The sequence below is a fragment of the Dendropsophus ebraccatus genome, chromosome 5 (genome assembly GCF_027789765.1).
Source record: "Dendropsophus ebraccatus isolate aDenEbr1 chromosome 5, aDenEbr1.pat, whole genome shotgun sequence".
Lineage (NCBI taxonomy): Eukaryota > Metazoa > Chordata > Amphibia > Anura > Hylidae > Dendropsophus > Dendropsophus ebraccatus.
The window spans coordinates 48,907,667-48,924,574 of record NC_091458.1 but is presented as its reverse complement, the minus strand read 5'-3'; the positions used below and the strand labels follow the sequence as shown (position 1 = coordinate 48,924,574).

Below are 16,908 nucleotides of genomic sequence, written 5' to 3'. Positions count from 1 at the left end.
CCTCTCCTTCCCCAGTGGTGCCCTGGTGGCTGTAGTTACCCCCCCCCCTCCCCCAGGGGTTCCCTGATGGCTGCAGTTACCCCTCTCCTTCCCCAGTGGTGCCCTGGTGGCTGTAGTTAACCCCTCTCCTTCCCCAGTGGTGCCCTGGTGGCTGTAGTTAACCCCTCTCCTTCCCCAGTGGTGCCCTGGTGGCTGTAGTTAACCCCTCTCCTTCCCCAGTGGTGCCCTGGTGGCTGTAGTTAACCCCTCTCCTTCCCCAGTTGTGCCCTGGTGGCTGTAGTTACCCCCCCCCCTCCCCCAGGGGTGCCCTGGTGGCTGTAGTTACCCCTCTCCTTCCCCAGTGGTGGCTGTAGTTAACCCCTCTCCTTTCCCAGTGGTGCCCTGGTGGCTGTAGTTAACCCCTCTCCTTTCCCAGTGGTGCTCTGTTAGTCAGTACCAAATAAAAACAATAAACATCCCACTAACTTTTTCTCCACTCCAGCGCTGGCCAGGTCCTCTACTTTCACCTGCAGTCTGTGCCGAAGCAGCGCACGTCCTCCCCTGCAAGAGGAAAAGACACATTTGGTCAGCTCTCCTTCAACACCATTCACACTAGGCTGGAGCACATTGCTATGGCTGAAATTGCAAACACAAAAACACGCAAAAAAAATGCAACCGGTCACCAATAATGGCAAGACACAGACCCAATACAGATAGGAAAATTGCTAAAAGCAGCCCCCCCAACTGCTGAAGAAATCTCCATAAACATACTGAGGCTCTTGGTTACCATTTTAGGCTATGTTCACACTACGTATATGTCCGGCCGCATATTTTTCGCGGCCGGACATATATACGTGTAAAACTCCGGCCGGGATTTACGCAAGCTGCGGACGGCTATGTACGGTCTGCGAACTTACGCCCGTAAGCTACGTACGCTTCCCAAGCGGCGTACGTAGCGATCTGACAGCGGTCTTTTACTTGGGTATCTTCGGCTAGCCCCGGACACCCCACAGAACCTTTTGGATCGGCAAATCCAGGCATAAATTCGTACGTAGTGTGAACTGTGCAGCCGTAGATCGTATACTTTCCATTGTACACAAACTACGTAAATCTCCGGCCGCCTAATCACGGAGCGTGCTTCGGCTGGAAACTTACGTAGTGTGAACATAGCCTTATAGTGTAAACCATCCCACCACGATAAGGTGGCCTCATGCTGAGATGGACCTTCACTGTACTAGCCTCTCCATGGCATGGCCTTGTTTAAAAAAATAAATAAATAATAAGCCTAAATTCTAGGCAGGGGCGGATTAACTTTACCATATTCCCCGGTCTGTTCCCTAAGCCTGGGCCCCCCAACCCACTGTGACTAAAGTACCACTAGCATGGTGTTAATAGTTCAGGATAGATAGTGTCATGATGCCCTGAATTGTACAAAATTGCAAATCATGGCACAGCTGTAGCCAGGAGACATTTCACCACAAAAAGTATCAGTTTTTTTGGGTGGCCATAGGGCCCCGGGCTACCGCCCGAAACGGACCTATTATACTGGTTCTGGGCATGCGGGATTCATCTATGGTCATACTGGCAAAAATAATAATAACCACATGGGTATGTACGGAGTATATGGTGCAGACTGGTATATACATATATGTACAGAGTATATGATGAAGAGCAGTATATACGTGTATGTTTGGGTAATATGATGCAGAGTGGTATATACCTGTATGTATGGAGTGCTTTGTGCAGAGGAGTACATACATATATGGAGTATATGATGCTGAGTGGTATATACATGTACACATGGAGTATATGAAGCAGAGTGGTATATACATGTATTATTGGAGTATATGGTGCAGTGTGGTATATACATGTATAAATTATATGATGCAGAATGGTATATACATGTATATATGGAGAATATGATGCAGAGGGGTATATACATGTATTATTGGAGTATATGATGCAGAGTGGAATATACATGTATGTATGGTGTATATGGTGCAGAGCGGTATATATATATATATATATATATATATATATATATATATATATATATGTGTGTGTGTGGAGTATATGATGCAATGTGGTATATACATGTATGTAGTTTGTATACAGAATAGAATTTATGTGGTTGCAGTTCACCTCTCATCCCCTAGCAGTGTATATCCAGTACAGCATGCAGTGTGGCCTCTGGCAGTCTGTATACAGTATAGCATGCAGTATGGCCTCTGGCAGTCTGTATACAGTATAGCATGCAGTGTGGCCAGCAGTTTATATACAGTATAGCAGTGTGGCCCCTGGCAGTGTGTATACAGTATAGCAGTGTGGCCCCCAGCAGTGTGTATACAGTATAGCACACAGTGTGGCCCGTGGCAGTGTGTATACAGTATAGCATGCAGTGTGGCCCCTGGCAGTGTATATACCATATAGCAGTGTGGGCCCCTGGCAGTGTGTATACAGTACAGCATGCAGTGTGGCCCCTGGCAGTGTATATCCAGCATAGCATGCAGTGTGGCCCCTGGCAGTGTGTGTACAGTACAGCATGCAGTGTGGCCCCTGGTAGTTTATACAGTACAGCATGCAGTGTGGCTCCCTGGTAGTTTATACAGTACAGCATGCAGTGTGGGCCCCTGGCAGTGTGTATCCAGTACAGCATGTGGTGTGGCCCCTGGCAGTGTATATCCAGTACAGCATGCAGTGTGGCCCCCTGGTAGTGTGTATCAAGTATAGCCGTGTGTCCCCTGGAAGTGTGTATCCAGTATAGCAGTGTGGCCCCTGGCAATGTTTATACAGTACAGCATGCAGTGTGGGCCCCTGGCAGTGTGTATCCAGTACAGCATGTGGTGTGGCCCCTGGCAGTGTATATCCAGTACAGCATGCCGTGTGGCCCTAAGCAGTGTGTATACAGTAAAGCATGCAGTGTGGCCCCTGGCAGTGTATATCCAGTATAGCATGCAGCGTGGCCACTGGCAGTGTATATCCAGTACAGCATGCAGTGTATATCCAGTACAGCACGCAGTGTGGCCCCTGGCAGTGTGTATACAGTATAGCATGCACTGTGTCCCCTGGCAGTATGTGTATGCAGTACCGCATGCAGTGTGGCCCCTGGCAGTGTGTATACAGTATAGCATGCAGTGTGTCCCCTGGCAGTGTATATACAGTACAGCATGCAGTGTGTCCCCTTGCAGTGTGTGTATACAGTATAGCATGCAGTGTGGCCCCTGGCAGTGTGTATACAGTATAGCATGCAGTGTGGCCCCTGGCAGTGTGTATACAGTACAGCATGCAGTGTATGTCCCCCATGTAGTGTGGCCCCTGGCAGTGTGTATACAGTACAGCGTGCAGTGTGGCCCCTAGCAGTGTGTATACAGTACAGCATGCAGTGTGGTCCCTGGCAGTGTGTATACAATACAGCATGTAATGTGGCCCCTGGCAGTGTATATACAGTACAGCATGCAGTGTGTCCCCTGGCAGTGTGTATACAGTATAGCACGCAGTGTGGCCCCTGGCAGTGTATATCCAGCATAGCATGCAGTGTGGCCCCTTGCAGTGTATATACAGTATAGCAGTGTGGCCCCTGGCAGTGTGTATACAGTATGCCACACAGTGTGCCCCCTGGCAGTGTATATCCAGTCCAGCATGCAGTGTGGCCCCTGGCAGTGTGTATACAGTATAGCAGTGTGTCCCCTTGCAGTGTGTATCCAGTATAGCAGTGTGGCCCTGGCAGTGTGTACTTAGTATAGCACTGTGTCCCCTGGCAGTGTGTATCTAGTATAGCAGTGTGGCCCCTGGCAGTGTGTATCCAGTATAGCAGTGTGGCCCCTGGTAGTGTGTATACAGTATAGCATGCAGTGTGGCCAGCAGTGTATATACAGTATAGCAGTGTGGTCCCTGGCAGTGTATATCCAGCATAGCATGCAGTGTGGCCCCTGGCAGTGTATATCCAGTACTGCATGCAGTGTGGCCCCTGGCAGTGTGTATATACAGTACAGCATGCAGTGTGGCCCCTGGCAGTGTATACAGTGCAGCATGCAGTGTGGCCCCTGGTAGTGTGTATACAGTACAGCATGCAGTGTGGCTCCTGGTAGTGTGTATCCAGTATAGCAGTGTGTCCCCTGGCAGTGTATCCAGTATAGCATTGTGGCCCCTGGCAGTGTGTATCCAGTATAGCAGTGTGGCCCCTGGCAGTGTGTATCTAGTATAGCAGTGTGGCCCCTGGCAGTGTATATCCAGTACAGCAGTGTGTCCCTGGCAGTGTGTATACAGTACAGTACAGTATAGCAGTGTGGCCCCTGGCAGTGTGTATACAGTACAGTATATCAGTGTGGCCCCTGGCAGTGTGTATCCAGTATATCAGTGTGGCCCCTGGCAGTGTGTATCCAGTATATCAGTGTGGCCCCTGGCAGTGTGTATCCAGTATATCAGTGTGGCCCCTGGCAGTGTGTATCCAGTATATCAGTGTGGCCCCTGGCAGTGTGTATCCAGTATATCAGTGTGGTCCCTGGCAGTGTGTATACAGTACAGTATAGCAGTGTGGCCCCTGGCAGTGTGTATACAGTACAGTATATCAGTGTGGCCCCTGGCAGTGTGTATCCAGTATAGCAGTGTGGCCCCTGGCAGCGTGTTTCCCCATGGTGGGCAGGTGCCTCCCCGCTGCCAGCCTCCGCCCGCTCCCAGCTGTAGCCCCGGTGCTCCGGGGACGCGCCGCTGCCAATCAGAGGCGGCTCCGGGCTGTGTGTGAGGTGGGTGGGGGCCATTGTTCCTCGCCTGATTGTTCGGTACGGAGGAGCAGCCTGGCGTCCTTATTCCTCCATCCAGGGTGGGAGCAGCCGGTCAGCCCTGTCAGCGGCCACAGCTCGTCCTGTCCCCCGCAGCCAGCAGCCCCGGCTCAGTCAGAGAGCAGCCGCCCGGCGCGCCCCTCAGCCTGGAGCCCCTATGTACGACGACCTGTACATCCATGGATTCGAGGACTCTGAGGTGGTGAGTGACTGTGTGATGTGTGAGGGCTTCCCTCCTGGCACTGCCCGCCACACCAGCTGCTGAGGGCACATGCAACAGATACCCTGCACCTCCCCGGGATGTATGCGGAGGAACGGGGCACCGGGGTGGGCAGCACTGCCAGAGATTACAGCTTATAGTCTCCTGCCGCCTCGTGTGGATGTGATGGGGCTATAGCTCATGTGGGCATGGTATTCCATCAGGGGCAGGTGCCCACATCATAATACACACACTGTAATATACTATATAATACATATATACAGATGCCTGTATGCTTTTATATGTGATAAGGCGTATATATCATGTGGGCATCGTATTCCATCAGGGGCAGGTGCCCACATCATAATACACACACTGTAATATACTATATCATACATATATACAGATGCCTGTATGCTTTTATATGTGATAAGGCGTATATAGCTCATGTGGGCATGGTATTCCATCAGGGGCAGGTGCCCACATCATAATACACACACTGTAATATACTATATCATACATATTACATATATACAGATGTGTGTATGCTTTTATATGTGATAAGGCGTATATAGCTCATGTGGGCATGGTATTCCATCAGGGGCTGGTGCCCACATCATAATACACACACTGTAATATACTATATCATACATATTACATATATACAGATGTGTGTATGCTTTTATATGTGATAAGGCGTATATAGCTCATGTGGGCATGGTATTCCATCAGGGGCTGGTGCCCACATCATAATAAACATACCAGCATACACACACTGCATTACATATACTATATCATACATATTCCTTATATACAGATGTCATATACACTTACTATATATATATAACAATCAATAAATCATAATGTATGCTTCTATATGTGATAAGGCATATTATCATACATAACACCAGCATACACACATTGTATATAATATACAATATAGCAAATAATATATAACAATATAACATATGTTATAACAAACTATATATAAAATCATAATATATATACACACACACACACACGATGCTTTTTATTATCCTACCCTTACAATAATGCCTACCCCTTAATAGATACATGTAATATAGTGCATATACATGCAGTATACTACATCTTGCATACAGAAGCCATAATACACATACCCTATATGTATACTGTATAGTAGATATACCCTAATACAACTAGCATATACACACATCAGTTACATGAGCCATAATACATATAGTGCTATGCCTATACCCTACATATGTACAATCATACATATACTATATCACATAAAACACATAAACCATAATATCTATTTAGAAAAAAGACACATTATGGGGCTGTGTATCATATAAGACACCAAGAAGTGTCTCTGGCTACTGAAAACTAGAAGCATCAACCAAAACTCTCTCATCAAACCAACCCTGATTTCAGCAAGCCTGTGGCTGGTCACGTGGCATGTGTAGTAGCCTATGGCCGGTCAAATGTGGCGTGTGTAGTAGCCTATGGCTGGTGAAATGTGGCGTGTGTAGTAGCCTATGGCTGGTGAAATGTGGCATGTGTAGTAGCCTATGGCTGATGACATGTGGCTTGTGAAGTAGCCTATGGCTGGTGGCATGTGTAGTAGCCTATGGCTGGTGGCATGTGTAGTAGCCTATGGCTGGTGACATGTGGCGTGTGTAGTAGCCTATGGCTGGTGACATGTGGCGTGTGAAGTAGCCTATGGCTGGTGACATGTGGCATGTGTAGTAGCCTATGGCTGGTGACATGTGGAATGTGTAGTAGCCTATGGCTGGTCACGTGGCATGTGTTGTAGCCTATGGCTGGTGACATGTGGCATGTGTAGTAGCCTATGGCTGGTGACATGTGGCATGTGTAGTAGCCTATGGCCGGTGACATGTGGCATGTGTAGTAGCCTATGGCCGGTGACATGTGGAGTGTGTAGTAGCCTATGGCCGGTGACATGTGGCGTGTGTAGTAGCCTATGGCTGGTGACATGTGGCATGTGTAGTAGCCTATGGCTGGTCACGTGGCAAGTGTTGTAGCCTATGGCCGGTGACATGTGGAGTGTGTAGTAGCTTATGGCCGGTGACATGTGGAGTGTGTAGTAGCCTATGGCTGGTCACATGTGACGTGTGTAGTAGCCTATGGGCCTATGGCTGGTGACATGTGGAGTGTGTAGTAGCCTATGGCTGGTGACATGTGACGTGTGTAGTAGCCCATGGCTGGTGACATGTGGAGTGTGTAGTAGCCTATGGCTGGTGACATGTGACGTGTGTAGTAGCCTATGGCCGGTCACATGTGGCATGTGTAGTAGTCTATGGCTGATGACATGTGGCATGTGCAATAGCCTATGGCTGGTGACATGTGGCATGTGTAGTAGTCTATGGCTGATGACATGTGGCATGTGCAATAGCCTATGGCTGGTGACATGTGGCGTGTGTAGTAGCCTATGGCTGGTGACATGTGGCGTGTGTAGTAGCCTATGGCTGGTGACATGTAGAGTGTGTAGTAGCCTATGGCTGGTGACATGTGACGTGTGTAGTAGCCTATGGCCGGTCACATGTGGCATGTGTAGTAGTCTATGGCTGATGACATGTGGCATGTGCAGTAGCCTATGGTTGGTGACATGTGGCGTGTGTAGTAGCCTATGGCTGGTGACATGTGGCGTGTGTAGTAGCCTATGGCTGGTGACATGTAGAGTGTGTAGTAGCCTATGGCTGGTGACATGTGACGTGTGTAGTAGCCTATGGCCGGTCACATGTGGCATGTGTAGTAGTCTATGGCTGATGACATGTGGCATGTGTAGTAGCCTATGGCTGGTGACATGTGGCGTGTGTAGTAGCCTATGGCTGGTGACATGTGACGTGTGTAGTAGCCTATGGCTGGTGACATTTGACGTGTGTAGTAGCCTATGGCTAGTGACATGTGGTGGGTATAGTAGCCTATGGCCGGTCACATGCGGCGTGTGTAGTAGCCGTACCCAGTGTCATTGGTGAACAGGTTATGACTAGAGATGAGCGAACCTGGAGCATGCTCGAGTCGATCCGAACCCGAACTTTCGGCATTTGATTACCAGTGGCTGCTGAACTTGGATAAAGCCCTAAGGCTATGTGGAAAACATGGATATAGCCATTGGCTGTATCCATGTTTTCCAGACAACCTTAGAGGTTTATCCAAGTTCAGCAGCCTCAGCTAATCAAATGCCGAACGATCGGGTTCGGATCGACTCAAACCCGAACCCGGTTCGCTCATCTCTAGTTGTGATACTTTGTTTCCGTCCACACTGTATCTGTGCAGATGTAGCATCTATGTACCCGATGTCATGTAGCAATTGTGTTGTCTCAGTTTGTGTGTCAGTGTCCTAAAGTAGTCACATCTCACAGCCGGGACAAGGGGGCAGATTGTACTTCACTTTTTAGGGCATTTTACCAGTATATGATGTTTATGTTGCATTATTGCTGCAGAATAGGTACATCAGCCACCATAAGGAACAGTCTGGGTTCCTGACCATGTATATTGTTTGATGTACACAAATACGCATGTATGCATTAGTCTACCTGTGGACCAGTGTACACCTGGGGTCATACATTGCTGCAGTGCTTGTATATGAGATACATGACTGTGTAGCAGAATGTTGGCATACCACCCCATACCAGGGGACACTGCCATACAGGAGTGGCATGCTTACACCAATGGCAACAGATGATTTCTGAATTGGGAGCAATGAAATTTTACATGCTATACCTGCCATAGTAATTGGAATTTTACAGGCTATACATATAATAGCATTGCTGTCTATTATAAGGCTACATTGTGTGAACATGGATGTGCTTTGTCCTTCTAATGGGAGAGATTGGCATCTTGCATTAGAGAGACCCAATGATAGAGAAGCCTTCCATGACTTGCATTACATCTGTAGCATCTATACACAGTCTTCACACTTTCTATCCAGTCTTTTATAAGCCGAATCCCAGCTGTGGATATTCTGCATTTCAGACAAGTTCAATGAACATCATTCATCACAGTATCATTGAAGAATCTAGGCATCCAGTACCGTATGTAGGTCAAGGCACCATCATATTCACAATGTTACCAGGTAAAAAACAATCTTTACAATAGTTACCTTTAACAAGTGAAATGTGCGCCCCCCCCCCCCCCCCCCCCCCCCACACACACACACTGCCCAGCCTCATATAAGACAGAGAGAACCAGCCTATAAGCTGCAGAACTCATTCATAACCTGATCATTGAGTTGAATGGGGGAGAAGTGTCTGATTGGGAGTCTTGTGTCCCTTTAGTCAGTCAGATATATGCCCTGCAGCTCCTTCTGGGACTGGGATGGGGCACAAAAATGAAGGTATACTTACATGTCCCTGTGCCCCCGCAGCGCTGCATTACTGCTCCTGGACCCCGTCAGCATCCTCCTGCTCCTGTAACACCACGAGCCGGCTGATGGATTGCCTGCTGAGCTAGTCAGTGACTGGGGCGGGACAACACTGCAGTCGCTGACTGGCTGAGCAAGCAATCCATCAGCCAGGTAAAGTACTTTCACTGTGAGGGAAAAATTAGTTCAGTCATCCATCAGAGAGCTGGTGATGCTGTACTACGGGAGAACGGGGACGGGTAAGTATACATTCTTTATTATGTTCTCCCCCACCCCCTACCTGCTTGTGAAATGGGAATAAGTTGCTCTCCCATCAATATTTATCAATACCTCTGCTCCTTTAAAGGGGTAGTGCGGCGCTAAGAAAATATTCACAAAATAACACACATTACAAAGTTATACAACTTTGTAATGTATGTTATATATGTGAATGGCCTCCTTCCCCGTGTTCCCCGACCCCCGCCCATGGACCTGGAAGTGCAGTGCATTATACATACCTGATACGTGTCGATCCCCGTCCGCCGTCTTCTGACAGTGATGTAATCTTCGGGAGGCCGGCCGACCTGCTCCTGCCGTCCCTCATGGCTGGAGACAGTGTGACTACATTCTGATGCTGCTCTGCCCTTATGCCTAGTTACTGGGCGACGGGAAGGAGGATCCAGGGTAGCTTCAAACATACTGTATCACAGCCGATTTGATGGTGCAGATCCGCAGCAGATTTGATCTTAATAACTAAACAGTGTAAAATCTGCACCATCAAATCTGCTGCGGATCCTGTACGTGTGAATGCACCCTAAGGTGCGTTCACTCCTACAGGATCCGCAGCAGATCTGCAGCAGATCCGCAGCAGATTTAATGGTGCAGATTTGATGCTGTGTTCAGTTATTTAAGTGAAATCTGCTGCGGATCTACTGCGGTGCGTTCACACCAACAGGATCCGCAGCAGATCCGGCGCAGATTTGATGCTGTGTTCAGTTAATTAAATGAAATCTGCTGCGGATCCGGTAAGTGTGAACGTACCCTTAAGATGTTTTTTTTTTTTTTTTTAATTGCCACACAGTACAATGTAATTGTAGAAAGTATTGCTTGGCGTTTTTTTGTACTGTACTATAACCTGTTTGATTATGTGGGCATGGTAAGAGGCACTGTTTGAGCGGTATTTCCTGTCTTTTTGTATTCTGTAAAAATTTAGTTCAATAAAATGAGAGAAAAGATAAATTGGTTCACTCTTCATCAGGGAGGTGGTTGGTTCCCTTTAAGAAGCTTCAGTACTTGATCGGGAATAAGCCAAGCTGTTTCAGGGTTCTTGCCCACCCCGTCAGTAGAGAGCTGTGTCCGGGGACCATAGGAACCCCAAAACAACTGGTTCCTTCTCCTTCTAGGGATTCTCTCAATCATGTACTTTAAAAACAAAGATACCTCTTATAGGTGCCACCAGAGGGCTGCTTTGCATATAAGGCCTATAAGTCTCCACACTACTCTTATATCACCCCTTCAGTCCCTGTGACATAGAATGGATCCTGTAGTAACAGGTGGTTTTTTAGTGTTATTCTTCATCAGGGGCCTATATACCAAAAAGCCCAGGAAGGGACAGGTGAAATGTTCTAGGCCTCCTTCTCATGAACACATGTATGTTGCACCTCTGTTACACCTATCTTAACTGTAGTATACAAAGGATGGTACTGAAGTGATAGACGGGTGGGTAGTGCCAGGGTGCCCTGGGATGAGTGGGTCATTATAACTATGGTACAGCGTGATTTTTCTAGGATATTGGGATATGCAGCATTGCATATAACACCATATCTACAGTCCATCGTTATGGCACACATTATTGGCCATTACTGTTCCTTAATGGATCAGAGTAATGCTGCATTTACACAGACCGATAATTCGCCCGATCGTACGATTAACGATTTCGAAGCAGCAATTTTTTTTTATAACGATCAGCGTTTAGATGGAACGATATATCGTACGGAAAAATTTTTTGCGATCGTTCTGCGATCGCTTAAGCCTATCTCGCACATAGGTAAAATCGGTGAACGACTGTTTACACAGAACGATCTGCGAATTTTTTGCGAACGACGATTTAAGAACATGTTCAAAGATCAAAATGAACGATTTCTCGTTTGTCGTTCAGTCGTTCGCTGCAGTTACACGTACGATTATCGTTCGATCGTTATTGTGCAAATTCGCACGATAATCGTTCTGTGTAAACGCATTAGTATCACATCCTTATCAAATACATGAAAAGTCACATTCTGTTCTGAGCATCTTTTGGATTAGCAAATACATTGCTGCTCATTGCAGCCCTGTGTGTTATATACACAGCAGATCAGCGTTTCGTTACCTAATATATAGATGTTAACTTGTTTGGCAATGAAAGGGGTTAATTTTTTTTTTTTTTTTTTGACTTGACTCAGTGCCATAGGGGAATGAAGTAAATATCCCCCAGGGGTCTTGCCCATCCTGCAGGCTGTCACATAGCAGATCTAGTGTGCAGTAATGATGAGTGTATAGGTTGGTGGTATACAGAGGACTATGCAGCTTGCTATGGGGATGCAGCAGTCTTCTTGTTTCCAGAACCATACATTTTAGAAGATTACATGAATTCATATGCATTATATATAACCCCGCTTTTTACATTATTATTTATTTATATAGAGCACGCATGTTCTACAGCGATGTGCATGGCTGTTCAGGGTTTAACAAAAAATATGGGGGGAAAAAAAACAAACAGCTTTTCCTCTACTGCAAAAACCTTGTATTTTATTTATCTGAATATAAATAATACCCCAATATGCATAATGCCCCAATTACATCATGTTTTTAGGGCAGGTTACCGATATACAACATATTCCAACATACTCTGCAGCATATCCACATTGGACCTAATGACATGAATAGACCTAAATGTATCGACTACAGTCAGTGTATTTCCCAAGCGTTCCAAAAGCATACTCTACCATGTCTTTTCTATGGTATTGAATTGTATACTGACAACATCCGGCAAAAACATGATGTGAATGGGATATACAATCAAAGCCTTTATATCATGCTCAGTGGTGCAAACAAATAATATTGTTCTCTTAGCTGGTGGATGATTACAAAGATATAACATCATCTGCCTCAGAGAACGTACACATACACTTTTGTCTGGCGGTTTTCAGGCCTCCAAAAAAAAAAAAAACTAGCATTTTTTTTCTGTCATATTTGACTATGTACGAATGATCTTTTTTGTGGTTTAGGCATGTTTGTGTTCTGAACTTTTTTCCGCTGCCATCACATTACTAAGGGCTCGGCCACACTAGCGTTTTTCTTTGTTTCTAACGGATCCGTCTATATTAATTAAATGCTCATCTTTTTTTAATGGTCCGTTTGTATTTTGGCTTAAAAAAACAGACTTTTGTACATCAGTTTGCATCAGTTTGCATCAGTCAGCATCCGTTTTTCTATCAGTTTATTTTTCTTCTTTGGTTTCTTGCTGCTTCTGCGCATGCTCAGTGCATAAACGGATGAAAAAAAACGGATGTGTACGGAAATACATGCTTTCCGTTCGTGATCCGTTTTTTTAAGCGGAAAGAAAAATACTGCAAACACTATTTTTTCTTCCGTTCAAAAAAACGGATCTTGAACGGATTGCATGCAAACGGAGCATAATTAGGGCAAATGGAGCACACTAAAATAGCATGGGAATCTATGGGGATTTTAACGGATCCGACAGTTTCCGTTTTGCCTACTCTAAAACGGAAAAGGTAGACGGAATGGTGCCGGATGGTCAAACGCTAATGTGAACGTAGCCTTAGCTGCTCACCACAAAAGGTGAAATAAAACAAACAAACAAAAAAAAACATGCCATACTCACAGCAATGGCGTTTTTTTTAGACAACCAGAACAATCCCATTAAAGGGGTTATCCAGCGGTACAAAAACATGGCCACTTTTCCCCCTACTGTTGTCTCCAGTTCAGGTGCAGTTTGCAATTAAGCTCCATTTACTTCAATGGAACAGAGTTTCAAACCCCCACTCAAACTGGAGACAACAGTAGGGGGAAAGTGGCCATGTTTTTGTAGCGCTGGATAACCCCTTTAAGTTCTATGGTAGAAAAGAACACCATTGTTTGCCAAAAAAAAAGGTCACACCCTCAGCATGCTGCATTTTGGAAAAGCGCCTCAAAACACGCCAGACAGGAGAGACCCCCCCCCCCCCAAAAAAAAAAAAAAAAAGTGTGTAAGGCATATCATAAACCTGCATGCTGTTTTTTAAGGCAGTGTGAAGCCAGCCTCATATCAGTTTTTGCCCTCCTTTGGATCAACACTTTAGGGTTTCTGCAGGTTGAACTTGATGGACTCGTCTTTTTTTAACCTTATTAACTATGTTATCAGTTTATGGTCCCTTTACACGGATGATAAATCGCTCAATCGAACGTTTAACAATTTTGTAGCAGCGATTTGATTTTATGCCGATCAGCGTTTACATGAAGAGATAAATAGTTTGGAAAAATAGTTTTTACGATTGCTTTAAGATAGCTTAGGCCGTCCCACACACTTGGGTGAATCTGTGAAGGACTTTTAAGACTAAGTGATCTGCGGATTATTAGTGAGTGATCATCGATGATTGCAGAACATGTTGAAAGACCATGATGAACGATTTTTCGCTCCCCACTTGATCGTTAGCTGCATTTACACGAGCCGATAATCGCTCAAATACGCAGATTTGAACAATAATCGCTCAGTGTAATAGGACCATAAATAGAGAGGGGTAGGAGATGGAGCAAGCATACACGCTGCAGCTCAGCACGGCCTATATAATGCTTGAGCTTGGACCAAAATATATGATTTTGTATCTTTGTAAACTATAAATGACCTTTTTTTTAAAAAAAAAAAAAAATACACTTGTTAGGGTGAACAGTGTGGTTTTTGTCGCTTTCTGACATATTTGCATTCTCTCCATATTATTTTTTGCGTGTATGGAATGTATTGTGAATTGTAGTAGACTTTTGACTTTTATGTATTTCTTTTTTTACATTTTTTGACTAAAAAGAAAAAAACAGATAAAAACTGTCTAAGATTAGTCTAAGTATATAAAATAGTCTAAGTATATAAAATAGGGGAGGCAAACTTGCATCCAACTGGCTTTTGCAAAAGCTTTGGCTGTCCAGGCATGATGGAAATTGTAGTTGTCTATATCAGATAGTAGAGTAAGGAAACTTAGCGTTCTTGGAGGAGATTTATGAAACATGGCGTAAAGTGAAACTGTCTCAGTTGCCCCTAGCAACCAATCAGATTCCATCTTTCATTCCTCACAGACTCTTTGGAAAATGAAAGATGGAATCTGATTGGTTGCTAGGGGCAGCTGAGCCAGTTTCACTTTACACCATGTTTGATAAATCTCCTCCTTTGTTTTTATTTTCTATTTAGCCACTTTGTACTATATGTGTTGTATATAACCGCGGAGCTGTGAGGAGTAAAGGCTCACAGTGTGTCTGGTGTGAAGCTGATGTTGTTACGGGGCTTTAGCACATGAGATGTTGTCAGCAGAGGTTTGTGTTGAGTGGCTGATTCTTCTTCCTGTGTACAGACATGAGGATAGACAACGCCAGCGTCATGGCAGTCCTCTCCCTGGAGCCTTTACCTTCATTGATGTCACAGCTCGGTATATTTTTGGTGCCTTCAACACTTGTCATAGGAAAATAGCTCTCGCTGAAGCAGCAGGTCATTTTCTATTGGGCATTACTCATCTCCCATGGCTGATGTAGTACAGGACTGGAGACAGAGGCACTATACTTCACTGAATCCCCTGACAAATCACATTTGCTGCTTGTACCACCACTAATCCCTGGTCTAATTCTATGCGATTAACTCACATAGAGAAGAAAGTGTTTGGAATTGTTCTGACACAACTCTCCAGGTGTTGTAAAGGCTCTTTTGTTCTCAGGGTTAGAGCTGTATTAAGGTGCGTTTACACAAAACGATAATTGGCCCGATCGTACGATTAACAATGTCGGAGTAACAATTTTTTTCCCATAACGATCAGCGTTTACATTACATTACATTATATCGTATGGAAAATGGTTTTGCAATCGCTTAAGCCTATCTCACACATTGGTTAAATCGGCAAATGTCTGTTTACACAGAACGATCTGAGAACATGTTAAAAGATCAAAATGAACAATTTCTCGTTCATCGTTTGATCGTTCGCTGTGTTTACACGTACGATTATCGTTCTAATTTGATCGTTATTGCGCAAATTCGCACGATAATCGTTATGTGTAAACGCACCATTAGATCCCCTGATCACTATAGTAAACGATTGCCGATTTGCTAGATCCGTACTCTGCCAAACTCTTTTTCATGGTTTGTCTCAGCTCCTAGAAAGGTGTAATCTAGAGAAAGGAAAATTGTTTTTAAATTAACTGTTGTCAAAAAGCTGTACTGATTTGTAGATGACTTCTTTGTAAAAAAAAAACCTCATATCTTCCAATACTTATTAGCTGCTATATGTGCTGCAGGAAGTGTATTCTTAACAGCCTGACACAGTGCTTTCTGCTGCCACCTCTGTCTGTGACAAGAACTGTCCAGAGCAGTAGCAAATCCCCATAGAAAAGCTCTCCTGCTTTGGACAGTTCCTGAAATGGACAGAGGTGGCAGCAGAGAGCACTGTGTCTGACTGAAAAGAATACAGCACATCCTGCAGGACATACAGCAGCTGATAGATAATGGAAAACCTGAGATTTTTAAATAGAAGTAATTTACAGATCTGTATAACTTTCTGACACCAGTTGATTCAAAAACAACTTTTAACTGTCTACTAACTATCTCCCAATGTATAATAATTTATTTTACTACATTTTGTGGTCTAACCTGATTTTCTTCTGCTTTTGATGCAGACTGTTTGCTCTGTTATCTTCATTCCAATGTTCTGTCTATTGTATATCCTATGACACGCTTCCTTTACCTGTGTACTGGACATTCTAGCTGGGAATTCAGCCAACACTATTTCCCACCCACTATGTGGGAGGTGTTATAGTTACACAAGTATAGTGGAAGAAAGATAGAGTTGGGTTGTTCTACTTGTGCTTTCAATGCAGAGATGAGAGTAGGCTGATGCCAGACACCTGACAGGGCCCCCACCTATCACGAAAAACTGAGCTCACTGCACCACATGATGGGAAAGTATCTAAAAGACATAATAAATGTGGTGCAGGGCTGGTACATCAGATGTTTGGCGCATTTGCAATAGTAAATCGGGCCCAATATGTTAGATGTGAAATGATGTTTCACAACATTCTATTGTTCTAAGTTATGTACATCCACAACTAATGTCATGTTATCATGTTACTCCTCCATTCTAAAATATGGATCACCATTCAGTATGCCGCCTCACAATAGATAATTGTATTTATATGCAGGAATTTATATGCAGGAAGGTATTGAATGGACTATTTTTAGTATGAAAAAAATAGTACAAGTAGGAAATGTAGTAATTGTCTATACAAGAATGAAGGGATTGGTATTTAGTTTAATTAAGTGCGGAGTCTGTGTGGTTGAATAGAGTTGTGGTCATGCAGAATTCCTTCCATAAGAG

General features: G+C 44.7%; 1 protein-coding gene across 5 annotated transcripts in view; it reads left to right on the top strand.

The window, feature by feature from the left end:
- The window catches only part of CACNB3 (calcium voltage-gated channel auxiliary subunit beta 3), a 135,693-nt gene that overhangs the window by 39,269 nt on the left and 79,516 nt on the right, over nt 1–16,908 (top strand). For 3 of the 5 annotated variants that reach the window (XM_069970106.1, XM_069970103.1, XM_069970102.1), the window contains exon 1: nt 4,786–4,959. The exons of the other annotated variants lie outside the window; for them this stretch is intronic. In XM_069970106.1, coding sequence (XP_069826207.1) covers nt 4,915–4,959 — 45 coding nt within the window. In that variant the 5' untranslated portion in view covers nt 4,786–4,914. Of the gene's footprint in view, nt 1–4,785; nt 4,960–16,908 lie in introns of those variants that run through there. 5 annotated transcript variants of the gene reach the window in all.